Genomic DNA, 27,947 nt, shown 5'->3' with positions numbered 1-27,947 from the left:
ATAGGATTTACTCCGAGCAGGGGAGGCAGCCCCCACAGGGTATGAAAGGGATGTCAAGTATCAAGAGGACAGGGGAGTTCCCAGGTTAAGTCATAAAAAGCTTCCAGGAGAAGGGTATAGCCCCAGGAAAAGGTAAGGGACACGACACAAACCTGGTAGGAAGTAACTACAGAGGTGCCCTCTATGGCTTAGGAAGGGTACTAGGTGGAGGTTTGGACGGATCATCCCTAGGATCCCAGGTCAAAGTATTAGACTGCAATGGACCCTAATTGCAGTTACCCCTTCCTCTAAGAAGAAAGGGAGTGACTTCCCTTGGGAGAGGTGAAAGACTAGTGGATTCAGGCAAGGTATGTGTGGCAGGCGGGGCCCATTCACGGTCTGAAGAGTATTGCGCAGGCAGGATACAGGGTCATGCTGAGGCCCTATTATATATTGCGGGCTCTTCTGAGATAGATAAAGGACAAAGAGCTGCAATATCTTGGGGGGGGGGGGGGATCTGTGATGAGGCAATCCCAGAAAGCCCCTTTAGGGGGTGGATTCTCAGCAAAACAACCCTTAGGGACAAAGCTTCTGGCCTTAGACCAAAGGGAGGGAAAGAAAAACTGGAAGCCCTCAGGAAACAAGGATTACGATTGTTCCTCCTAAGGTAGAGGTGGAGTTACCTTGTTTGGCAGTCAGGGAGAGCCTTAGTGAGAAAGTCCAGCTCCCCTGGGTGGAAAAAGCAAGATGTGCTTCATCAGAGGGAGAAGCCATTTTCATCACCAGCTGAAAATAGGCAGGCTTGAGCCAGAAGGGCAGAGAGGAAAGAGAGCACTTGGGAAGAGGAAGGTGTTGCACTCTTCCACCTGGAGGTTATGGAGTGTAGGGAGGAAGATAACCCTGACTCTGGTTGTGAATCAGAGGGCGGTGAACTGGAATAGGAAGCCTGCTAAAGGAATTCCAGATACTGCAAAAGGCAGTTGTGGGAAGTCACAGAAAGAAGCTTCTTGGAGTGGGAAGCTGCCAGCCCTCAATAGTGAAGGGGACAGACCGCAGAAATAAGCTTGCTGAGCACCTTTGAAGTGGGACTGGATACCCCTGGAGAGCAAGTAAAGAGGACAAAGACTTGGATGAGTCTTTTGGATTTGGACACTATGAGTTTGCTGTTTTCCTTTTGTGTGTTACAGTGTTTTGGGTACAAGTCAGGTTAAAATTTACTTTGAAACTCTCTATATAGAAAGTTTTGCAGTAACGTCTATAGGGGAGGGAGAGCAGCCAAGATTCTAAACAGATCAGAGAAAAAAAACCCTGTCTTTCTCTGACAGGCTGATTGGTTGAGTGATGTCAGATGTTCCTCTAGGGGGGGGGGTGAGTTGCCAGGGAGACTGGGTGAGCTGAAGACGAGGGCTGGGAACATGGAGAGAGAGAGTGAATAAAACGTTTGCTGGGTGTGTGAAACCTAAGGAATAAAAGTATATTTTATGAGTTTAAAGTGAAAAGTGACATTGAAAAAGGGTACTTTGATATTGAAAGTGAGTGAAGGTGAGCCTGGGTACTGAGAATGAGATGATTTGAGCTTAGAAGTGAGTACTTAAATAAACAGACTGCCTTTCTCATGGTTGTATTGCTGTATACATGTGGGGGAAACTGGTGTGTTTCAGGTGAGTGAGAACTGTACTTATAGAAAGCTGTGAGAAATTTTAAACCAAATTTAGTTTGGTTTGAAGTGAACCAGAGGTATGTCCCTGCATGCAGTGAATGGAATGGTTAAGTTCTATGTGAATTTAAGGTCATGGAAGGTGGAATGAGAGTCTGTATGCAAAGGTACTAAGAGGACACATGGCTGCCTATCCTGGTAAGAGGGAGAGAGGTTGTGCTTTGTGCTGGAAATTGTACTAAATGAGAAAGCCTATAAGGGAGTCAGGAAATAGTGTATAAGGATTCAAGGTGTAACAGGAGAGGTTGAAGGTGAATTTGATATTTGGAATACAGGGTTTGGAATCTGACAGCAGATTACAGAAAATCCTGCACTGCTTCTGTATGAATGTGCTGTATTTTCAAACCAGATCTGATTACTATAAGGGGAAATGTTATGTTTTTATGTGAAGTCTGTGAGATGGAATGTTGTCTTACTGTTTGAATATGGAATGTGTTACTGTGTGAGATCCCTGAATGGAGTACCAGAGCCTTCGGCCGCCTTATAGAATAGGGAATTAACAGTGAGAAATAGGTTTTGAAGTGAGTACTCCTGTAACTTATTTTATTTCAGTTAGAGAGTGGGGCCACAGTATTGAGAACTGATTAATTGTCACCAGAGTGGAGTCCGTTCCTAAACAAGCCCAGGGAGTTTTAAGGTTTTGCTTCCCTGATTATTTTCTTTTTAAGTGAGGTTTACGGAGAAGAGATCGGTGAAATATCCTCTGCCGGATTTCCAGCTGAGCTCCAACGCAAGAAAGACCTCACCTAAATCAATTCAACCACAGCTAAGTGACATGTGCAAAGGGTGTTGAAGGACATATAGTTTTTTTTTGTTTACAACATTTTAATGGAAAACTAAAGAATAGAACAACATCAAAGATACAAAATCCATGTTCTCCTGACTTGCCTAAATGTTCTGGGTACAAGTGAGATCCCTGCACAAACATCCATAATACCTATAAAGACTCAAATTCTGACATCAATAGCAAGGAAAGAGTATTAAAACATTTTATAAAACCAGGTATGCCCAGAGCAGAACATTTGACCACACCATTCTGGTACTGAAGATACATGGTCTGATTTCATTTATGGCTACTATAAGCAAAGGGGGGGGGGAATGGTCCCTCCTGAAATCACTAGAAATGGTGTCTTCCCCTCCTGCATTACCCTTGCCCGGATCCTCCTCCCTTCTCTTATGTTCCCTCTTACTTCCACCACTGTACCTTACTTAGCCCCACAGCTGGAACATTGCTTCTTCTCTAAATAATTTCCAGCGTGGATTCTTCCAGCACTTGTGCACTTTCTAGCACAAGCTTCCTGTCACTATAAAATCCCATGCAAGGGGGAGGGCATCACAAGATCTGTCAAATGCACAATTGCTGGAAGGCCCCATGCTACAGACTTATAGAAGAAGCATTGCTGCACCTGTGGGGTGATCTAAGGCACAGACCTAGATCAAGGCTGGCAATTGCAGCAGCTCTCTCATTCGTGCTCCATAACACTAGATCAGTAAGCCCTGCTGTATTCCAGGATTGAAATACACCCCCCCCCCCCCCCCCCCCCATACATGCACACACAATTGGAGATGTCCTGCTGGAACATTCTGTCTCTCAGTCTCAACTTCTCTTGATCACACGTTTGGATAAGTAGGTAGTTTTATCTCCATTTTGTTTTTGGTTTTAGTAGTAGGCAGTAGGTTCCACTGCAACTGATTATTCATCACCCTACATAAAAGGAAAACAAAGAAGAAGAAGAGCCCCACCATTTCCATGCAAGAAGAAGACCCAAGGAAAGCTTGAACCATCAGTTAAGTCTTCAGCAATTGCACCTATGACATCCAGGAACTAGACTAAATTTTCTATCCATTTTCATTGAGCTAAAGAGACACTGACACACAGAGGGTATTAGCAGAGGATAAAGCCATACTTCACTGGTTGATTCATGATCCTGAGAGAGTGTATTGGTACTAGAGTGGGATACCACATTTTCTGCAGAATCTCTTATCTGAACTTGTAAGAAAAAGGCGTTTCTGATTTTTGTATACACCAAAGTGTTCTGAGCTGTAAGAGGAGTTTCCATGTAGTTTATTGTTAAGTGGGAGGGAAGAAACGTTTGATTTGTAAAAGTCCTTTGTATTTATCGCTGCATTTATACATTGAGGTGTATAGCTTCCTTTCTTGCCCCCCCCCCCCATTAACTAAGGTTCTATAAAACTTTTATAGTTCAACTAGGCTTTAAGTAAATCACATCTTGTGGAATAAACATATTCTGTTAAACTTTCAGTTGGTCATCTTTTAATTTTCCTTTGTATAATTACTTACAAAATTTTCCTTTGAAATGTAACACTTTTTCTCTAGATTTTCACTTATTTTTCCTCTAATGTTTTTTGGAACTTGAGACGAGGTTAGTTTGTTAATGAAGCTTTTCCCTTTGTCTTTACATGAGCACTCTGTCTGAGGTAACGTTGCAGGCCACCGGTGATGCACTTAAATCCTATACATGTAGGACAGAGTTAGCTCATGGCTTACATTACACTGGTGTTAAAACTGCTTGGCTGGAATAAAGGAAGAAAACCAGGAGTGGATCACTTGTGGCCTTTACCTGAGCTCATGTAAACAACAAGGCTGGGAGTGTTGACCAAGAGATAGAAGGGCTCAAGGGACTCAGGATCCGAGGATATTATCACAAGATGTATTTGTTTAAACGATTTATGTCTCAATTTATGTTTTTCTGTTATTTCTGTTTTGTTTTCACCTTGTTAAACTGATTTGAATCTCTGTTTAGAGGGAGTTAGCGGTATATAAGGAACATATCACATCACACATCACACGTAGACAGTAAAAAATGAGGTGGAAAGACAACTACGAGCTGGCTGATTTGAGATACTAAGGACCCTTTGCCCTCAGCTTTACAGTGTTCTTTTGTGAAGACTCACTCTTTACCAGATCGTAGTTGTCTTTGCACCTCATTTTGTAGTGTCTACTTAGTGTATGTGATCCCTGAAACAGGCATTTTCTCTGACAAAACAAGGTCCCATCGGGCCCATCTTTTGTGAAATGCTTTTCCAATAAATATACTTGTTTGTCCATCTTCTTGCTGCTGGAGGGTTATTTGGACTACACACTCTCAGATTCACCCAGGAAATAGGATAAAATAGATATCTTTAATGTGATGTCAGCAGAATAATCAGCTCACAGCTTCTGGTTTCAGATGAACAGCATTCATTGTAGTCCCTAACCTCCCATGTACGGGGAGGCGGTAATGAAAGATCTGCCTGCATAGACTTGTGGCGATATCTCCATAGTGCACAAAGATGGAATACCAGAACAAAAGCCAAAGAAAAGAACGAAAAAAGCTCCAAAGAAAGTTCCCCCTAAAAAATACCAGTGCATAGTTCCATTATATTCATGCTCTGCCCAGCCCAAAGGGTTAGGACCTGACCAGGATGACCAATCAGAACATGCACATTTGAACAGAGCCTGGCCTACATCAGAGGTCATCAAAATAACAAAACATGAAAGACAATGATCATGGAGTGATAAGTAGGGCACTCCTTTGTTATCTGCCAACAACAGGTATCAATGGAACAGTACTTGTCTGGTTCAGATCCTATAAGACCGGCAACAATCCATAATGTTTGGCAGCAACTCATCACCACCATGGACACTGACCTGCGGGGTACCACATGGATCAATACTGTCACCTATTCTGTTCAATATCTACCTCAAGGCACTAGCTGAGCTGATTCGGTCAATGGACACTCAGTTCTACATCTATGTGGATGATGTGCAGCTACTCATACCCATTGAACCTGACTTACCTACAGCCTTGAATAAACTGATCACTTGTCTAACATCAATTCAAGAATGGGCTAAACACAACAAACTTTGCCTGAACCCAAGTAAAACCGAGCTTCTCTGGATCCCTAACACAAGTGGATACATACGTGATATCAAAGTATGAACTCCCCCTCAAATCACAAGTCAGAAACCTTGGAATACAGTTAGATTCAACATTTACTCTGATTCCTCAAACCCAAGCAACCTTCAAGAGCTGCTTCTACTATTTGCGACAGCTATGCTGCCTCTCTCCTTACATCGAGAAGGTAAATCTTATCCCAGTTGTGCATGCCATGGTAACATCAAGACTGGATTACTGCAATGCACTATACAATGGTCTGACTATAAAGGGCCTGCACCTGCTCCAGTTAATTCAGAATACAGCAGCAAGACTCATAGAAGGTTGAAAGCGATGTGACCACATCACACCATTTTTGCAAAAACTTCATTGCTACCAGTACAAGACAGGGCTAAATTTAAAACTATGTCTGATCTTCAAGGCCCTGAAAGGAAATGGCCCCAAGTATCTGAAGAATAAGATGATCCTCCACACACCGCCAAGGACACTAAGGTCCTCCCAAGGACTTCTCTCCAAAAGACATTACACGATGTGATACCCGCAAACGGAGTAGCCCCCACACTCTGGAATGCATTGCCTGAAAGGCTCCGCTTAACACAAGACTATCTGTACTTCAGAAAGCAGGTGAAAGCTTGGCTCTTCAACCAAGCCTTTAATGGAAGAAGTAACTAACTTGTTAGTCTCACTCGCACACACAAGGATTGACTCGGGCTGCACATACTGCAGCAGGACATGTTTATCCACTCCTACCCTAGCTGAGATAATATTTAACCATCTCTCTGACCTCATGAGCAACTTTCTTCAAATAAGCCACCTTACTTTCTAATTCTTCCTACTTTCTTACTCATCTATATGTTACAACTTTGCCTTACCCTTCACTACCAATTATAATGTTCTATTACGTATTGTGTAGTCATTGCAAGTAGTATACCATGTATTATCATAACACAACTCTCTATTAATTCTCCAAATTATTTATTCATCACTTCATTATAAAACATAAACCGAAAGCACATAATATTTGAACTCATTCATTAATCACACAAAAACCACACTCATTCATATCACATTCTAACTCATACATACTACATACCAAATCATACACTCTCCTTTCAATGCTTATACACAGAATATTGAAAAAAGCATTGTGTATAAGCATTGAAAGGAGAGTGTATGATTTGGTATGTAGTATGTATGAGTTAGAATGTGATAAGAATGAGTGTGGTTTTTGTGTGATTAATGAATGAGTTCAAATATTATGTGCTTTTGGTTTATGTTTTATAATGAAGTGATGAATAAAGAATTTTGAAAATTAATAGAGAGTTGTGTTATGATAATACATTGTGTTGAGTTTGCAACTACATTGCAATAGATTTAACCCTGAGTTTTCGATAAAGTAGTATACCACGCCATACTTTGTATTGTTACTTGAATATTTTTACTGCTGTATTTGCCTATTGCTCATGTTTGATCTATTCTTACTGTACACCGCCTTGAGTGAATTCCTTTAAAAAGGCGGTAAATAAATCCTAATAAACGACGCCATCAGTAGCATTGTTCCATCATTCCTAGCATCTCATCCCTCTCTTTCTCCTTCTCCTACCATCTTTGTAGCCTAACAGCTTCCTGACTTTTCCCCTTCACACCCAGCATCCCCCCAATGCTGATGTCTCTCCCTCACGTCCACCCCCACTCTCTAACGCTTCTCCCTCCCTTCTGCCCCACTCTCCAATCTCCAAAATTTCTTCCTCCCTTCCACCCCATCTCCCACCATTTCTCTCTCCTTTTTGCCTCTCCATCTCCAACATTTCTCCCTCCCTCCATTCTGCCCTTCACCCCCATACACCAACATATCTTCCTACCTCCTTTTGACTCCCAGACCAATATCTCTCTCCTTTCCATCCACAAGTACAATATCACTCCCTCCCTGCCTCCTATTATCCAGCATCTCTCCCCCTCCCAAATCTAACATCTCTCCCTCCTGTTGACCAGCATCACTCTCTCTCTTTCTCCACTCCCCCTCCCTCTGCCTGTGGTCTGGCATCTCTCCTTCCCTCTCCCTCCCCTGTAGTCTACTTTCACTTGATGTCTTGGAATGACAGCAGCAATTCATTTGCTGCCTACTACTAGCCCTGGAGTCTTCACTCTCTGCATTCTTCATCTAAGGAAACAGTTACATTGGGGAGGGTGGGAGTCAGGATGCAGCAGAGTAAAGACTCCATGGCTGGCAGCAGGCAGGGGATGTGAATTACTGCTGCTGCTGGCAATCTTTAGACTGCAGGACTGCAAGTACTACTACAACTACTTATCATTTCTATAGCACTACTAGATGTACGCAGCACTGAACACTGGACATAAAGAGACAGTCCGTGCTTGACAGAGCTTACAATCTAATTAGAACAGACAAACAGGACAAATAATGGAATTACTAAGGTGGGAATTAAAAACATGGGTACTGAACAAGTGAGTGAGTAAGGGTTAGGAGTTAAAAAGGTGGGTTTTTAGCCTAGGTTTGAAGACTGCCAGAAATGGAGCTTGGCGTACCGGCTCAGGAAGTCTATTCCAGGCATATGGTGCAGCAAGGTAAAAGGAACAATCTGGAGTTATCGGTGGAGGAGAAGGGTGCAGATAAGAGAGATTTACCCAGTGAACAGAGTTCCAAGGGAGGAGTGTAGGGAAAAATAAGAATGGAGAGGTAATGAGGAGCTGCAGAGTGAATGCACTTGTAAGTCAATAAGAGAAGTTTGAACTGAATGCGGAAACGGATAGGGAGCCAATGAAGTGAGGAGAGGGCTAATATGAGCATAGTGACACTGGCGGAATATAAGTTGTGCAGCAGACTGGGAAGTGAAGATTGGGGAGGAAGGAGGGAGGCAGGAGAGATACCGCACCAGGTTGTGGGGGTGATGGAAAGAGAGATGTCACACTGGGTCGGGTGGGAGGAGAGACTGGGAGGGCACACTCTGAGTCAGCTGGGGGATAAGTACCTTCAGGGCAGCAGGCCAGCCTGACAGCAGGCTCTTCTGCTGTGGTCAATTCAAATTCAAATTTTCTAATATTTGCCACTCCTTGAAAGCTACTACCTGAGGCTTCTGTGTCAGTTGGCCTAATTATCGAGCAGCACCTGCATAAGTTTTACAGCTATATAGCAAGGCTAAAGTACAAACCATAAACATTTACTTTCACTTTCAGACAGAGAAGGAAGAGAAGCAGATTTGAGGTGAAAAAAGTTATGTTTAAGCTATAAAACTTCGGTGAAAACAGTGGCTGACATCCTTGTATTCATAATAATTTGTTAGTAAACATTTAGATTGACAAATTAACATGTTTCCGGTTTTACATTTCAGAACATCTGCATCATGAAGGAGAGGAGTCGGAGATTTGACATATCTTGTGGGATCTGCACTTCCTGAGACTACAGACAGACTATTCTGAGAAAACTGAACATGAGGTAGAATAAATTCTCTAAATACCTTTAGTTGTTCTGGTAAACCTCACTGCCCTGCCCCAAACTTCTCAGTAGAGTTACAGAAGGAGAGTAAGGGGAGTTTTTCCACTTAGAGTGACTAGGTGTGTACTGAGTGTGGGATATGAGACAGTGTGCAGGGTGAAGAGATCGTCTTCTCTCCAAGCAACCTTTTTTTTTTAGTTACATTTGTACCCCGCGCTTTCCCACTCATGGCAGGTTCAATGCGGCTTACATATACAGATACTTATTTGTACCTGGGGCAACGGAGGGTTAAGTGACTTGCCCAGAGTCACAAGGAGCTGTGCCTGAAGTGGGAATCAAACTCAGTTCCTCAGGACCAGAGTCCACCACCCTAACCACTAGGCCACTCCTCCACTCTTCAGAAACATACTGGCAAGATACGTGTACCTGTAGTCCTACAGGGCGCCTTCCTCTAAATATAGGATAGAAGGGAGATGGTGGTTCTGCAGGACTGTGTTATCATTTTCACAAAATTTTTCAAAAGTACATTTTTATCATCAAATCTTACATAAACCTCATTTTATAAAACTAGGTATGCCCAGAGCGGAACATTTGACCATGCCATTCTGGTACTGAAGATACATGTTTGGATTTCAGTTATGGGCACCTATAAGCAAAAACCGGGGTGGGGGTGGAATGGTCCATCCTGAAATCATTAGAAATTGTGTCTTCCCCTCCTGCATTGCCCTTGCCTGACTGCTCTCTTCTCTCATGTGCTCTTGTACAGCGGTGGAAATAAGAGGGCACATAAGAGAAGGGAGGAGGATTAAGGCAAGGGTAATGTAAGAGAAAAAGACACAATTTCTAGTGATTTCAGGAGGGACCATTCTACCCCCCCCCCCCCCCCCCCCCGGCTTTTCTAAGTAATTTCCAGCGTGGACTCTTGTGCACTTTCTAGTACAAGCTTCCTGTCACTATAAAAACCCATGCAAGGGGGAGGGCATTACAAGGTCTGTCAATGCACAATTGCTGAAAGGCCCCATGCTACAGACTTACAGAAGAAGCGTTGCTGCACCTGCGGGGTGATCTAAGGCACAGGCCTAGATCAAGGCTGGCAATTGCAGTAGCTCTCCCATTCGTACTCTGTAACGCTATATTACTAAGCCCTGCTCTATTCCACGATTGAGATACCCCCCCCACCCCCAATAGATGCACACACAATTGGAGATGTCATGCTGGAATATTCTGTCCCTGAGCCTCAACTTGTCTTGATGTCAGTCTAACTTAATTTCACTGTATTGTTGATAATATCCAAAATCCAAATAAATAATATGATTGTATTATTTTCAGAGGTTCTAGAGATGGATTTTCTTGAAACATCTTGGAGAAGAGATCTCTTCTCTCTTCTCAGCTTTATCTTTCTGTTGACTTGTCTTCACTTCCAGATTGTAAATGCAGGTGAGTCACTCCAATATTTTCTGGGTTTTTCATATCAGGGAAATTTAAGAAAGTATTTTCTGGTGCAAAGCAGTGGCTTCTTTTCACATATGACTTTTTGGTATATGTGTGCTTCCTTGAATAGTGCTGAAGTAGATTGTATGTTCAGTCACTCACATCTGCTGTTTGTGGGAGTTACATTTTGTGGGGAAAATAACCCTCTGTCATCTGAACATGTCCCAGGATACGACCTTGGAATTTGGGAAGAGCACACATAATTTTAACTGAGTCGAGGGTGGGTAATTTTCCTTATTTAACTGGGCACAGAGGCTTTGAAAATCAGTGGCCCACTTATTAAATATGGGTATGTTGTCCAGACCCCTTCTCTCTTATCCTTTGTACACAACAGAGTCATGGAGTTAGGAAAAAGAAAATAAACCTGTTATTTCTAATAGTAAAAACAAAATTGTATATGAGGTGATAAAATATGAGTGAATTCCTTCAAAAAGGCAGTAAATCCTAATAATAAATAAATAAAAATCTTCCACTTGTGAGTTCATTCAGACTTTCCCTTCTATATCTACATGGTGAGGCAAAAAAAAACTAATAAATAAAAGTAACCCTCTAGAGGTTTTTTTGCTATTTTCTCAGCAACCACTTAGAATTTCAGTGTGAAATTATACAGCTTGATTTGTTGTTACTATCTACATTTATGTGCTGAGTGGAATAAGATTATCTTTAAACACGGTAAAGTTACAAACTTTTTAGCGTGACCACCTAGCAATTTTCGCATGTTCAAAAATGTTAGCACTGTAACATCGAAGTCCCTGAAAATCTCCACTCCATCCTATCCAAATCTATTTGGCCACGATCAGAGCACAGACCGTAGAAGTCTGCCCAGTACTGGCTTTGTCTCCTGATCTCTGCTAAGCTTCTTTGGATCCATTCTGTCTAAACAGGATTCCTTTATGTTTATCCCACACTTTTTTTTAATTCTGTTACTGTTTTCATCTCCACCATCCCCTGTGGGAGGGCATTCCAGGTATCTACCACCCTCTCCGTGAAAAAATACTTTCTGATATTATTCCCGAGTCTGCTCTCTTTCAACCTTAATTCATGTCCTCTCGTTTTAGTGCCTTCCTGTCTCTGGAAAAGGTTTGTTTGCGGATTAATACCTTTCAAATATTTGAAAGTCTGTATCATATCACCCTTGTTTATCCTTTCCTGCAGGGTATACATTTTCAGGTCAGTAAGTCTCTCCTCATACGTCCTTGCAACGCAAATCCCATACCATTTTCTTCGCTTTTCTCTGAACAGCTTCTAGTCTTTTTACATCCTTAGTAATATACGTCCTCCAAATAAAACCGGTGAAATGCTAGTCAAACGCAGCTTTTTTTTCCATTATCAGGCGAAGCCGGCCATCTCGTGAGCACGCCCATGTCCCACCCCGTCCCGCCTTCACTACCCTACCGACACACCCCTTTGATGTTTCGCCAGCTCCACGATGGAAAGCAGTTGAACCCGGTCAAAATCGGCTTTCGATTATACTGATTTGGCCGGGTTTCAGGAGATCACTGGCCATCTCCCGATTTGTGTCGGAAGATGGCCGGCGATCACTTTCGAAAATGAGCCTGTTTATCTTCATCACTCTCCACATAGCTATTGTCATTATCTTTCATTCTTGCAATTCCATTTCTATCTTTTCTCCTTTCCCCAATATATCTGAAAAAGGTCTTGTCACCTCTCTTAGCATCTTTAGCCATTTTTTCTTCCGCCTGCGCTTTCACTAGACATATTTCCCTCTTTGCTTCTTTGAGTTTAATCCGATAATCTTGTCTGTGACCCTCCTGTTGCATTCTTCTGTATTTTTTGAATGAAGCCTCTTTTGCCCTTATTTTTTCAGCCACTTGTTTAGAGAACCATATAGGCTTCCTTTTTCTCTTGTTGTTGTTTACTTTCCTTGTGTAAAGATCAGTTGCCATATTTATAGCAGTTTTCAGTTTGGACCACTGTGCTTCCTCTTCACCCATGCCTACCCATGCCATCATTTTCTTCTTCAGGTAGTCCCCCATTTTACCCAAATCAGTACATCTGAAATCCAATACTTTGAGTTTTGTATGTCCATACTCCGCTTTTGCTCTTATATCAAACCATATCATGTGATGATCACTATTACATAGGTGGGCACCCACACAGATATTGGAAACACTTCCTTCATTATTGTGAGCACTAGATCCAGCATCAACCCTTCCCTTATGGGTTCCATCACCATTTGTCTGAGCAAGGCATTTTGACAGGCATCCACAATCTGTCTACTTCTTTCCATTTCTGCTAACGGGATGTTCCAATCCACATTAGGCAAGTTAAAATCTCCTAACAATAGCACCTCCCCTTTCCCCAAGCTTTTGAATACCTCCTATTAGATCCTTATCCAGCTTCTTCATTTGTGCCGGAGGTCTGTAGATAACACCCAAGTGGATACAGGTTCCATCTTCTCTTTTCAGGACAATCCATATAGCTCTTCTTTTCCCCAGGGTCCCCTCATTTCAGTGGCACTGATATTGTTTTTCACATTCAGCGCCACTCCTCCACCTCTTTGTCCGTTCAGAGCCATTTTGACCCTAGCATCATACTGAATAGAAAGATATGCCCGATAGAGGGTAAGCAGATTACGTCTGTATATAGAACATAAGAATAGCCATACTGGGTCAGACCAATGGTCCATCTAGCCCAGTATCCTTTTTCCAACAGTGGCCATGACGTCACAAATACCTGGCAGAAACCCAAATAGTGGCAACATTCCATGCTTCCAATACCAGGGCAACTAGTAGCTTCCTCATGTCTGTCTCAATAGCAGAGTTTGGACTTTCCTCCAGGAACTTGTCCAAAGCTTTTTTTAAACCCAGATACACTAACCACTGTTACTGCATCCTCTGGCAAAGAGTTCCAGAGCATAACTATTTATTGAGGGAAAATATATTTCCTCCTATTTATGTTAAAAATATTTCCATGTAACTTCATAAAGTGTCCCCTAGTCTTTGTACTTTTGGAACAAGTAAAAAATAGATTCACTTCTACTCATTCTACACCACTCAAAATTTTGTAGACCTCAATCATATTTTCCCTCATCTGTCTCTTGTCCAAGCTGAAGAGCCCTAACCTCTTTAGCCTTTCCTCATTTGTGGGAAGTTCCATCTAGGGAGTTGCATGGGGACAGAAATCTTACCCATCCCCACCCGTCCCTGCTAGAATCTCACCCATCCTCACCCGTCCCCACTGGAATATTACCCATCCCCACCCATCCCCGCAAAAATTTAACCCATCCCAACCCGTCCCCACCTGTCCCCGCAAGAATTTAACACATCCCCACCCATCCCCGCAAGAATTTAATGGTACATAAAAGAAAATTCTGGTCAGCTCCCTCAGTCTCTCTCTGGATTTGAGCCACATCACTGTAGACAAGGAAGGAATGGAAGCTGAAACTTAGAACACTCTGGTGTGCACATGTAAGATTTGTCTCTGATTTCTGGCACCGTGTGCTGAGAGGTCACCACATGCATGCGCCAGTAGGTCAGGTGACATCCGATGCTCTTGCCTGTGTCAGAGCTGAGGTCTGCGCATCAGCCCGGGAGCAAAGAGGATTAATTGTAACATAGTAAGTGACAGCAAATAAAGACCTGAACAGTCCATCCAGTCTGCCCAATAGTCACACTCATTATCAATTCATGATTAAATCAACGAGTGTGATATTATATACAGTGGTGGAAATAAGTATTTGATCCCTTGCTGATTTTGTAAGTGTGCCCACTGACAAAGACATGAGCAGCCCATAATTGAAGGGTAGGTTATTGGTAACAGTGAGAGATAGCACATCACAAATTAAATCCGGAAAATCACATTGTGGAAAGTATATGAATTTATTTGCATTCTGCAGAGGGAAATAAGTATTTGATCCCCCACCAACCAGTAAGAGATCTGGCCCCTACAGACCAGGTAGATGCTCCAAATCAACTCGTTACCTGCATGACAGACAGCTGTCGGCAATGGTCACCTGTATGAAAGACACCTGTCCACAGACTCAGTGAATCAGTCAGACTCTAACCTCTACAAAATGGCCAAGAGCAAGGAGCTGTCTAAGGATGTCAGGGACAAGATCATACACCTGCACAAGGCTGGAATGGGCTACAAAACCATCAGTAAGACGCTGGGCGAGAAGGAGACAACTGTTGGTGCCATAGTAAGAAAATGGAAGAAGTACAAAATGACTGTCAATCGACAAAGATCTGGGGCTCCACGCAAAATCTCACCTCGTGGGGTATCCTTGATCATGAGGAAGGTTAGAAATCAGCCTACAACTACAAGGGGGGAACTTGTCAATGATCTCAAGGCAGCTGGGACCACTGTCACCACGAAAACCATTGGTAACACATTACGACATAACGGATTGCAATCCTGCAGTGCCCGCAAGGTCCCCCTGCTCCGGAAGGCACATGTGACGGCCCGTCTGAAGTTTGCCAGTGAACACCTGGATGATGCCGAGAGTGATTGGGAGAAGGTGCTGTGGTCAGATGAGACAAAAATTGAGCTCTTTGGCATGAACTCAACTCGCCGTGTTTGGAGGAAGAGAAATGCTGCCTATGACCCAAAGAACACCGTCCCCACTGTCAAGCATGGAGGTGGAAATGTTATGTTTTGGGGGTGTTTCTCTGCTAAGGGCACAGGACTACTTCACCGCATCAATGGGAGAATGGATGGGGCCATGTACCGTACAATTCTGAGTGACAACCTCCTTCCCTCCGCCAGGGCCTTAAAAATGGGTCGTGGCTGGGTCTTCCAGCACGACAATGACCCAAAACATACAGCCAAGGCAATAAAGGAGTGGCTCAGGAAGAAGCACATTAGGGTCATGGAGTGGCCTAGCCAGTCACCAGACCTTAATCCCATTGAAAACTTATGGAGGGAGCTGAAGCTGCGAGTTGCCAAGCGACAGCCCAGAACTCTTAATGATTTAGAGATGATCTGCAAAGAGGAGTGGACCAAAATTCCTCCTGACATGTGTGCAAACCTCATCATCAACTACAGAAGACGTCTGACCGCTGTGCTTGCCAACAAGGGTTTTGCCACCAAGTATTAGGTCTTGTTTGCCAGAGGGATTAAATACTTATTTCCCTCTGCAGAATGCAAATAAATTCATATACTTTCCACAATGTGATTTTCCGGATTTAATTTGTGATGTGCTATCTCTCACTGTTACCAATAACCTACCCTTCAATTATGGGCTGCTCATGTCTTTGTCAGTGGGCACACTTACAAAATCAGCAAGGGATCAAATACTTATTTCCACCACTGTACTTTCTTTCGTGTGTCTTGAACATAGACCATAGAAGTCTATCTGGCCCTATACTTATGTTCCAACTGCTGGAGTTCTCGTTGAAGCCCACTCCAGTCTATTCGTCTTCTCATTTGTGGGATACAGACCGTAAAAATCTGTCCAGCACTGTCCTTATGTTCCAGCCACTGAAGTTGCTGTCTAAGCCCTTTCTATCCCATCCTAAACCAGACTGCCATATATTAGACACAGACCATACAAGCCTGCCCGTTATCGGCCCTAGTTAATCACAGCCAGAGTCGCCATCTAAGCGTCACTTGACACATCCACACACATGCAGCCATTTAAGGTTAGGATTTTTATAACTTCCATTTTCTAATTAGAGATCCTCTGTGTTCATCCCAAGCCTTTTTGAATTCCATCATCATTTGTGTCTCTACCACCTCCTTAACGGAAGACTTTCCACATTTGTGCTGTTAAAGCAAGGAGGAAGAGGAGGAGGAGACAGCACTCAAGGTACGCGGTAGATCAGAGGCTGATGCAGTGCAGCTTACACTTCCACAGGAACCCCGCAGAACTGCTTCCATCCCCGCAGGAACCCCACAGGACCTGCTTCCGTCCCCGCGGGAACCCCGCAGGACCTGCTTCCGTCCCCACGGGAACCCCGCAGAACTGCTTCCGTCCCTGTGGAAATCCCGCGGGTTCCGCGGGATTCCCGCGAACCCCATTCCCGAGCAGCTTTCTTCCATCCCCTTTATCATTTTGGTCGCTCTTCTTTGAACCTTTTCTAATTCTACTATATCTTTTTTGAGATATGGCAACCAGAACAGATCACAATACTCAAGGTGAGGTCACACCATGGAGCAATACAAAGGCATTATAGTACTTTCAGTCTTATTTACTATTCCTTTCCTAATAATTCCTAGCATCCTGTTTGCTTTTTTGGCTACCACTGCACACTGAGCAGAAGATTTCAGTGTATTATCTACAACAACACCTAGATATTTTTCAAGTAACTATGATTCAAATTATTCTTTCCAATGTACATCACTTTGCACTTGTCTACATTAAATTTAATCTGCCATTTGGATGCCCAGTCTTCCAATTTGCTAAGGTGTTCCTGCAACTTTTCACAATCCGCATGTGTTTTAACAACCTTGAATAGTTTTGTATCATCTGTAAATTTAATCACCGCACTCATTCTGATTTCCATATCATTTATAAATATGTTAAATAGCACTGGTCCTAGTACCTGCGGCACTCCACTGTTCACCCTCCTCCATTGAGAGAAATGACCATTTAACCCTACCCTCTGTTTTCTGTACAATAACCAATTCCTAATCCGTACCAGAACATTGCCTGCTATCCCATGACTCTTTAATTTTCTCAGGAGTCTTTCAAATAGAACTTTGTCAAAAGCTTTCATAAAATCTTCCAAAAGACTCTGAACATTCATGGAGTACAAGGCAGAGAGATCAGATAGCAGATTCACCCCCAGATTTTTTAGGACCTGCTACTCCCATATCAATGTAAAGGTCCCCACCCAAGAGGTCCACACACCTGGCAAAATAGGAAGGGCCACCTATTTTGACAAGTTGATAGTAAAGCCCGAGAAGTGTCCAGATTCAAAGATAAGTGCTAAAAGATGTTCTAAGGCTAGCTGAGGAGTGGTTAACATCAGTCATGTCATCTGCAAAAGCCAATGCTTTGATTTCTTCAGTGGAAATCTGCACCCCTGGAATCATAAGGTCACTGTTAATCCACCTCAACAATGTCTCCAAGGAAAGACAAAATAAGGGTGATAGGGGGCATCCCTGCTGGGTGCCTCGCTGAATGGAAAAGGTCAGCGTCTGGACTCCATTGACCAAGATCTGGGCTTGAGGATTCTTATAGAATGCCTGAATCGCAACAAAAAATCACACTGATATGCCTATCCTGTTCGCTACCTCAAACAAATGGTCCAAGTGCACTTTATCAAAGGGTTTTTCTGCATCTAAGCTTACCACCAATGATGGAATCCCCAGGGCCTTTCAATGGGACATAGCTAAAAGGATTTTCTGTACATTCTGCACCGACTGATGAGTCCCTCACAAATCCCATCTGCGCTTCACTCACTAGCATAGGCAAATAAATGGCAAGCCGATCAGACAAAATTTTAGCCAGACGTTTCACGTCCAAGTTAAGTAACAAAATTGGTCTGTAGGAATCTGCTTTCTTCAGGGCATAAGAGAAATAAGGGCCACATTATCATGAAGATGAAAAGTCCCCTCTGTCACTACCACCTGAAAATAGTCCTAAAGAGGACCCAAGATTTGTCCCTGTATGGCATCCATCCCAGGGGCAGCCCAAGTCTTAAGAGATTTGCTTGCTCCCTGGAGTTCCTTTACTTGCAGGGGTCGAGGCAACCCAACGTGATCTAAGAACCCCTGAGATGTCCCTCTTGAAGTCCGCCCAACATCAGCATAGAGGGTTTCAAAGTGTGCATGAAATATATCTTTGATCTTATCGCTATGTGTGATTAGCATTCCTGATGCATCCTTCAAGGCCAAGTTCAGCTCGAGATCCACCCCAGCACTTAATTACTCTCGCCAAGTGCCTACCCGCCGATTCCCATATTTGTAAAATTTATATTTCTGGTAGATCAAACTACAGGTGGTTTGCTCATGGATTAGTGAGTTCAATGCTATCTAGGTAGATTCAAAGGTGTCTTTGGCCTCCCAATATTTTGTTCATATTTAGGCCCATTTCGTTTGTCGCAACTAACCCTCCAAGTGTACTATACTGGCAGCCAACTTTTTATTCCATGCATTAGTGTATAAGATGATGTCCCCCTGCAATACTGCTTTCGCGGTATCCCAAAATAGTTTGGGTTGGTCCAAATGTTGCGCATTAGTGGTGAGATAACCATCCCACTGGTCCTGCACATACTTCAAAAAATCTGAGATCTTGGCCAGATACACAGGAAAGCACCACCCCTGGGTAGCCCGGTGACAGCTAGGCACTTCCAAGTCTATACTCACAACTGTGTGATCAGATATCATTTCAGGAGCAACTTCTGCCGTCTGAACCGACACAAACAAGCCTTGCTTCACAAATATGTAATCAAGCCGAGACAGATTACCATGTGCCCGGGAGTGATGAGTGTAATCTTGTTCCCTGGGGTGAAAGAGATGCCAGGTGTCCACTCCCCTAAGGCTGTCCCAAATGAGGAAAGAACACCCGTTCCCGGGGGGCCCCAGCCTTGCAAGCCTGTTGCAGTGCTGTCCTCTCCAAGATGCATGACCAGATTCATATCTCCTACTGTCACTAGGTCAGCTTCGTTGTAAGGGAGTAAGTGTTTGATCAATTTGGGGTAACAAGATCTATCAAATGGCATGGGGCCATACGCCACCAAGATACAGAAGTCTCTGCCATGTACCCTTTCCTTCAGGAGAAGATACCGCCCATGTTCATCTTTTAAAGACCACCTGGGCAGAGTAGGACAATCTTTTCCTGATGAGATTGGCCACACACAGTCAAGATTTTAGCTCGTTTGACTGGTGAGGTCACACCGCCCACATTCCAGGTCACAATCTGACAGCTAGATTCACTTATGAAGGTCACCAGTCAAAGTACTCAGTAACCTCTGAATATACTAGAGACTCAGAATGCCCAGCCACCACTTTAAATCCCACTTTCTGGATGATTCACCCTTCTATACCAAAGTGCAAAAAAACAAGTGCTAGCACTGATGTACCAAGCACACCACTACCCCAACACATACACCAAATTGCTATCATGACCACCCTACCAATGCCTCTCAACTTTCCCTGACATTCCCTCCCAACTCCTAACTTCCCCTGCCCACTCCTCCCTTCCACCCCGCTTCATCCCACAATATCTTCCATCGCATGTCTAAGCAGTAGAAAATGGAAACCACTAAGGATGCCAGGGGACCCACAGCCCACCACCCAGTCAAAAACATGAGAAGTCTCTTACAAGATATAACATTAAAGAAAGCCCACTATGAAAGCACATGATCTTCAGCATTTTTCTATTTCGCCCCAAGAATGTGGAACAATCTACCGAAATATATTAGATCAGAAACCTCATTTTTAAATTTTAAGTCCTGTTTAAAAACACGTTTTTATGAATTGGCCTATAGCTCCATAAATTCCTGACTTTTGAACTGGTAGTTTGTAAGACTGGAAGGCACTCTGCTTGTCAGTCTTTTACCCCATCCCTGACTTTTTATTTATTTTCTTAAGTATTGCCATAATGGAACAGACCAAAGGTCCATCAAGCCCAGCATCCTGTTTCCAGCAGTGGCCAATCCAGGTCCCAAATACCTGGCAAGATCCCTGTTACCTCTATCTATAAATTGGTGTTCTTTTCCTGACCTGTTTATTTTTAATGAAATTGTAAACCACCACAGATCAGTTTCTGGCAAGCGGTATATCAAACACATGAAAGCTACTATGTAGCAAATTTAAAACAAATTAGGGAACGTATTTCTTCACGTAACATATAATTAAACTGTTGAATTTGTTGCAAGAGAATGTGGTGAAAGTAGTTAGCTTAGCAGGGTTTTAATAAAGGTTTGGACAAGTTATGATGACCCACCTCATTCAAATTTAGATCCAGGCCCTCTTCCAAGCGTCTGCCATTGAGCTTGTTCACCTGGCAGAGCTCAACCAGGTGTTCTACTCTCGTTATTTCCTCATCCCCAAGAAGACAGGAGGATTCAGACCCATCCTGGACCTCTGAGAGCTCAGCAAATGCATCCTGAGGGAAAAGTTCCAAATGCACTCTCGTTGATCTGGAAGAACAGTTGGCTAGTCTCCCTGGATCTCCAAGATTCGTACACTCACATTCCAATCCACAAATCCCACAAAAAACAGGAGAGCACATTCTCCTTTCCATGTTAGTTACACAGCCATTCTTGTTTCCTTTCTCATTGTTTGGCCCACCCTGTGGGCTTTAATAAAGTTCAGCAAAACCAGAGCTTGATGTCTCACTTTATTCCTTCCCTGTCCCCACAGCCTCATCCTACCATAGCGGGCTCTCGAAGGGGCCCATCCAATGGGCAAAACTATCTGGGCCCTTCTCACCCCTCAGCTAGAGAATCACCAATGTGTGGCTGAATCATCCTGGTTGTCCGTGGAGAAAGTGAAGCCACTTACCTGTAACGGGGTACTTTATGGACAGCATGAAGTCTTCTCCCCTATGGATGAGTTCATGGAACCAACCTGGAGACACCTGGAGGGGAGAGGGCCGCACAGGGATTTGTATAGTGGGCAAGTAAGGCATGCTCAGAGGGAGCCTTCCAAAAGCTTTCCTCTGAGTTCTGGGAGAGCATAATCCATTTCCGGGTTCATCGTGTAACGTCACCTTTTAGTAAATCTAGCCCTTGATTGTAAGCCTTCTGAGGCAGGGATCTATCTGAACTGGCTTTGTACATGGATTTGGAAAGGTGAGTGATGAAATCTAAATCTAAATAAGGTTTCAGAAACTGAATGAGTTATGAGCATCAGGATCAGGGAGTGTCTTTTGCTATCTCTTGGATAGATTTTTCCACCTCTGGGAACCATAAGAATGTAAAAACACAACAGTTGCCATACTGGTCCAGAGCAGTAGTCAATCCAGCTCACAAATAGCTGGCATAATCTCCTAAAAGTAGCAAGATTCATGATACTTACATCAGGGATAAGCAGTGGCTTTCTCCAGGTTTACCTTAACTGTTTATGGACTTTTCCTCCTGGAACTTATCTAAACCTTTTTAAAATACAGCTATCTTAACTGCTCTTACCACACCATCTGGCAACGAATTCCAGAGCTTAATTATGTGCTGAGTGAAAAGTATTTTCTATTTGTTTTAAATGTATGTAACCTCATTTGTTCTTCCTGAAAAAATAAACAATCAATTTATATTTGTAAGTCCCAGTCCGCTCAGGATTTTGTACACCTTTATCATATCTCCCCTCACCCATCTCTTTTCCAAACTGAGGAGCCCCAACCTCCACAGCCATTTCTCACATGAGAGTCATTCCACCACTTAATCATTTTGGTTTCACTTCTTTCTGTTTTTTTCTTCCTTTATTTATAAGTTTTAACATAATAATCAAGCATAGTACTTGTACAGAAAGGTTACCTGGTTCCATTATATAATATAAGAAAATCAAAATTTTGTTAACTATAATAAAGACATATAGAGAAAGTTCAACCAGATTTCCTCAAGTCCACTATTTGGAGTTTCAAAATGTTACATATATGGCTACTTAAGTTTTTATAAACTAAGAAACATAACAGGAATTTGCTGAATCTGATTCCCAAAAAGATTCCAGTTTATATTATACTGAACTATTCTCACCCTTCCCATTAGACCCCTTAGCTGTTAAAAATGCTGTGAGTTGGGGTGGATCGAAGAAGACATATTTATTCATCTGGTATTTAACAATGCATTTACAAGGGTATCTCAGAAAAAATGATGCCCCCAAGTGAAGGACTCTGGGCTTCATCATAAGAAATTGTTGTCTGCGCTTCTGAGTATCTTTTGTCACATCAGGAAAAACTTGAATTTTCAGTCCAAGAAAACATTTCTCTCTATTAACCAGTTTTTGTCTGGAGTTAATGCCACAGTTGCAAGTAAAGTCGACGGTATCACCGTTTCACTATCAGAAGCTTCTAGAATCTCTGAGACATCCAATTCTTGAATCTGACTCTCTCTCGTTTTTGTCGGTAAATAGTATACTTGAGAAAACGGGGGAATAGCCTCCTTGGTTATATATTTCCTTAGCATGTCTCTTGGAGAAACCGCAAATTGTTTCGGGAAGTTCAAAAAACGAAGATTGTTACAGTGGGGGAAATAAGTATTTGATCCCTTGCTGATTTTGTAAGTTTGCCCACTGACAAAGACATGAGCAGCCCATAATTGAAGGGTAGGTTATTGGTAACAGTGAGAGATAGCACATCACAAATTAAATCCGGAAACTCACATTGTGGAAAGTATATGAATTTATTTGCATTCTGCAGAGGGAAATAAGTATTTGATCCCCCACCAACCAGTAAGAGATCTGGCCCCTACAGACCAGGTAGATGCTCCAAATCAACTCGTTACCTGCATGACAGACAGCTGTCGGCAATGGTCACCTGTATGAAAGACACCTGTCCACAGACTCAGTGAATCAGTCAGACTCTAACCTCTACAAAATGGCCAAGAGCAAGGAGCTGTCTAAGGATGTCAGGGACAAGATCATACACCTGCACAAGGCTGGAATGGGCTACAAAACCATCAGTAAGACGCTGGGCGAGAAGGAGACAACTGTTGGTGCCATAGTAAGAAAATGGAAGAAGTACAAAATGACTGTCAATCGACAAAGATCTGGGGCTCCACGCAAAATCTCACCTCGTGGGGTATCCTTGATCATGAGGAAGGTTAGAAATCAGCCTACAACTACAAGGGGGAACTTGTCAATGATCTCAAGGCAGCTGGGACCACTGTCACCACGATAACCATTGGTAACACATTACGACATAACGGATTGCAATCCTGCAGTGCCCGCAAGGTCCCCCTGCTCCGGAAGGCACATGTGACGGCCCGTCTGAAGTTTGCCAGTGAACACCTGGATGATGCCGAGAGTGATTGGGAGAAGGTGCTGTGGTCAGATGAGACAAAAATTGAGCTCTTTGGCATGAACTCAACTCGCCGTGTTTGGAGGAAGAGAAATGCTGCCTATGACCCAAAGAACACCGTCCCCACTGTCAAGCATGGAGGTGGAAATGTTATGTTTTGGGGGTGTTTCTCTGCTAAGGGCACAGGACTACTTCACCGCATCAATGGGAGAATGGATGGGGCCATGTACCGTACAATTCTGAGTGACAACCTCCTTCCCTCCGCCAGGGCCTTAAAAATGGGTCGTGGCTGGGTCTTCCAGCACGACAATGACCCAAAACATACAGCCAAGGCAACAAAGGAGTGGCTCAGGAAGAAGCACATTAGGGTCATGGAGTGGCCTAGCCAGTCACCAGACCTTAATCCCATTGAAAACTTATGGAGGGAGCTGAAGCTGCGAGTTGCCAAGCGACAGCCCAGAACTCTTAATGATTTAGAGATGATCTGCAAAGAGGAGTGGACCAAAATTCCTCCTGACATGTGTGCAAACCTCATCATCAACTACAGAAGACGTCTGACCGCTGTGCTTGCCAACAAGGGTTTTGCCACCAAGTATTAGGTCTTGTTTGCCAGAGGGATTAAATACTTATTTCCCTCTGCAGAATGCAAATAAATTCATATACTTTCCACAATGTGATTTTCCGGATTTAATTTGTGATGTGCTATCTCTCACTGTTACCAATAACCTACCCTTCAATTATGGGCTGCTCATGTCTTTGTCAGTGGGCAAACTTACAAAATCAGCAAGGGATCAAATACTTATTTCCCCCACTGTATTTCTTATAGCGTTTTCCAAGGACTCAGTTTTCCTTCTAAGGAATATTAAATCTCTAATCATATATTCTTGATGTGATTGTATCATTTTTACTTCACTTTCATATTCCTTATTTTTATTTTCTATTGTATCTATCTTAAGGTCAATATCTTTTGTCTTTTGTTCCAATGTTAATACATCTTGAGTCAGTTTTTTAACCTGTGGCAATATTACTTTTCCCAAGTCTGCTATTAATACCCATAAACTGTCCAGGGTTACTTCACTTGGTTTCTCAAATGATGTGAAAGGCATTGTTACCTCTGTAATAGAAAGTCCACTTTCCTCATTCACAACATGAGTCTCTCCCGTTGTTCCGAGAGTAGGCATCATTCTTCTCTATCTGACTACCCAAGTCTCCCTCAGTCTGAATTCGTCCGGTTGGTTGTACCTCCAGTCTCTCTTCCTGCGTTCCAATAGGCTTCGAGGCAGAGGACGCCATCTGAGGGGTACTGCAGACTACTGGTTGAGGGGGAGGAGTTCTTCCATCAGGGCTGAGCGAAAGCTCCAGCCTAGTGAGCGCTCCAGGGTCTCTATTCACCCCGGAGCGAACCAGCGGGCTGCTGTCCGACGCCTCTGGAATCTGATCCCTCCGAAGGAAAGTTTGTAAAGTTGGTTGGTTGGAGGATAAGTTTTGCCGCTGAGGAGCAGTGGAGGAGGGCCGCCCCTTCTTTTCGGCATCGCTAAAGAATAGGAACTTCAGAGGAACGGTGGGTGCGTCTGATTCATGCAGCGGCCATTTTGAAACTCTCAAAACCTTTCTGTTTTTTCTAATTCTTTTTTGAATGCAGCAACCAGAATTATGCACAATACTCAAGTTGCAGTTGCACTATGGAGTAATACAGAGGCATTATGATTTCTTGGCTTTATTCTCTATTCCTTTCCTAATTATTCTGTTTGCTTTTTTGGCTGCTGCAGCACACTAAGCAGAAGATTTCAATGTACTGTCCACGATGACATCTAGATCCTCTTCCTGGGCAGTGACTCCTGTATAGCTATAATTTGGGTCGTTGTTCCCTCTGTGCTTCACTTTGTATACATCCACATTAAATTTCATCTGTCATTTAGATGCCGTCTTCCAGTCTCATAAGGTCCTTCTGCAATTTCTCACATTCCTCTTGACAGGATTCCTATGATTCAAGATAAACGGAAGGTTATCCAGTTTGTAAGAAGAATTTATTGGTCATTTTCATTCCCCTGCCTCAAGGCCCTTGTAACTAGTGTAGACTGTTATGTCTCTTTACATGCCTCAGTAATCAGACCCATAATCTCCATTGCTAATTAATGTCTTTCCATTTGTTTTTAATATAATTTGCAGAACGCTTTAAAGTCATCGGTCCTGATCAGCCAGTGGTTGCTGTTCTGGGTGAAGATGCTGAGTTATCCTGCCACCTCTCCCCAGTCCTCAGTGCTGAACACATGGAGGTGAGGTGGTTCCGATCCAGTTTCCAATTAGTTGTACACCTGTATGAGAATGGGATGGATCAGAATAAGCATCAGATCCCGGAATACAGAGGCAGGACAGAGCTGATCAGAAAATACGTTTCAAGTGGTACTGTGTCACTGAGGATACACAACATTGGGCCTGATGATGAAGGAAGTTACACGTGTTTCTTTAAATCTGATACGTCCTATGAAGGTGCAACATTGGAGCTGAAAGTAGCCCGTAAGTGGAAGATTTCATTCTCTTCTGACTTTCTATCTTGTGTGTGTTCAGTGTGGCATTGACTAAAAGACACAAGTAGCTATTATGGCTACACTGCCATAATGCGGATACACTGCAGGACTCACTGATATTACATATACGTTGTTAAAGAAAGAGGCAGAGAAGTGATAGGAGAGATTAAGTGTGGATAGTGAGCTCAGAGACAGGGGCAGACAGAGACAATAAACACTGAGCAGGACCCTGACCATGAGTCAGACCTAGACATATTACAGGCTGAAAGTAGGGAATAAAATACTATCTCATGTATCTTCCCTTAAGGTATTGGAAGAGATCCTTTAAGAAGATGGGATAGGACAGAAACTACTGAATCATATGAATGCCCCCTCACAATTATGCACTATGGCTATTTACTGCATAATTATAGAATAGGGTATAGGCACTATACTGCCCTGTATGTGCATAAGTGAACACTGACCCTTGTGGATGGCAATATTCTATAAATTTACATGTGCAATCAATGTGCAAATTTCAGCACCCTGTTAGAGAAACAGGTGGAAGGAGGCTTCATTGCAAGGGTAACCATACTGCTGTATTGTGGATACACTGCAGGACTTGCTGATATCAAGTTTCAAGTTAGTTTCAAGTTTTATTAGAGGTTCACTATCCCGCCTATCAGATCAGGTGTCTAGGTGGCGGTCAGGCTAAAACCAAAAAATGAGGAAAGAGGGCAGAACTACAATATCTCGGTAACAAAGAGGGAAGGGAAGTAGGAGGGGGGACATTAAAACTCACTGTCAGTCAGACTCATCATCTGCAGCAGAGGAAAGGGGAGTGTATATAGATGATTTAAGAGAACTCATCTAGGAACAGGAAGGTCTTAAGCTCCTTTTTGAAACTTTGAAGGGAGGTGTGGTGACAAACGGGCTCATTTTCGAAAGAGAAGGACGCCTATCTTTCGACACAAATCGGAAGATGGACGTCCTTCTCACAGAAACGTCCAAATCGGTATAATCAAAAGCTGATTTTGGACGTCCCAACTGCTTTCCGTCACAGGGACAGCCAAAGTTCAAGGGGGCGAATCAGAGGCATAGCAAAGGCGGGACTTGGGCATGCCTAACACTAGGACGTCCTCGACCCATAATCGAAAAAAAGGATGTCCCTGATGAACACTTGGACGACTTTACCTGGTCGTGTTTTTCTTACGACCAAGGCACAAAAAGGTGCCCGAAATGAACAGATGGCCACCAGAGGGAATCGGGGATGACCTCCCCTTACTCCCCCAGTGGTCACTAATCCCCTCCCACCCTCAAAAAACATCTTTCAAAATATGTCCTGCCAGCCTCAGATGTCATACTCAGCTCCATCACAGCAGTATGCAGGTCCCTGGAGCAGTTTTAGTGGATGCAGTGCACTTTAGGCAGGCGGACCCAGCCCCAGCCCCATCCCCCACCCCTTACCTGTTACGTTTATGGAGGAAACAGCGAGCCCTCCAAAACCCACCACAAACCCACTGTACTCACATCTAGGTGTCCCCCTTCATCCGTAAGGGCTATAGTAGTGGTGTACAGTTGGGGGTAGTGGGGTTTGGGGGGCTCAGCACACAAGGTAAGGGAGCTATGTACCTGGGAGCATTTTATAAAGTCCACTGCAGTGCCCCCTAGGGTGCCTGGTTGGTGTCCTGGCATGTCAGGGGGACCAGTGCACTAGAAATGCTGACCCCTCCCATGACCAAATGGTTTGCATTTAATCGTTTCTGAGATGGACGTCCTTGGTTTCGATTATCGGCGAAAATCAGAAACATCCATGTCTAGGGACGACCAAATTTCAGGTTTTGGATGTCCCTGACCGTATTATCGAAACTAAAGATGGACGTCCATCTTGTTTCGAAAATACGAGTTTCCCCACCTCTCGATGGGGACGTTTTGCAAGGACGTCCTCATGAAAACTTGGATGCCCCTTTCGAAAATGCCCCTCAAAGTGTCTGTGGAAGCCTTTTCCAGTGTTCTGGGTCCTGCACAGAGAAAATGG

At 43.4% G+C, this 27,947-nt stretch overlaps 2 protein-coding genes across 3 annotated transcripts in view; both read left to right on the top strand.

Moving 5' to 3' along the window:
* The window catches only part of LOC115466338 (butyrophilin subfamily 1 member A1-like), a 1,244,786-nt gene that overhangs the window by 782,326 nt on the left and 434,513 nt on the right, over positions 1-27,947 (top strand). The gene's annotated exons all lie outside the window — the stretch shown is intronic.
* The window catches only part of LOC115466342 (butyrophilin subfamily 1 member A1-like), a 162,710-nt gene continuing 145,137 nt past the window's right edge, over positions 10,375-27,947 (top strand). For both annotated transcript variants that reach the window (XM_030197529.1, XM_030197530.1), the window contains exons 1-2: positions 10,375-10,483; positions 25,572-25,919. In XM_030197529.1, coding sequence (XP_030053389.1) covers positions 10,387-10,483; positions 25,572-25,919 — 445 coding nt within the window. In that variant the 5' untranslated portion in view covers positions 10,375-10,386. The remainder of the gene's footprint in view (positions 10,484-25,571; positions 25,920-27,947) is intronic.

The sequence above is a fragment of the Microcaecilia unicolor genome, chromosome 3 (assembly GCF_901765095.1).
Source record: "Microcaecilia unicolor chromosome 3, aMicUni1.1, whole genome shotgun sequence".
NCBI classification, from domain to species: domain Eukaryota; kingdom Metazoa; phylum Chordata; class Amphibia; order Gymnophiona; family Siphonopidae; genus Microcaecilia; species Microcaecilia unicolor.
The sequence above is the reverse complement of the archived record's forward strand: the minus strand, read 5'-3'. Positions and strand labels throughout refer to the sequence as shown.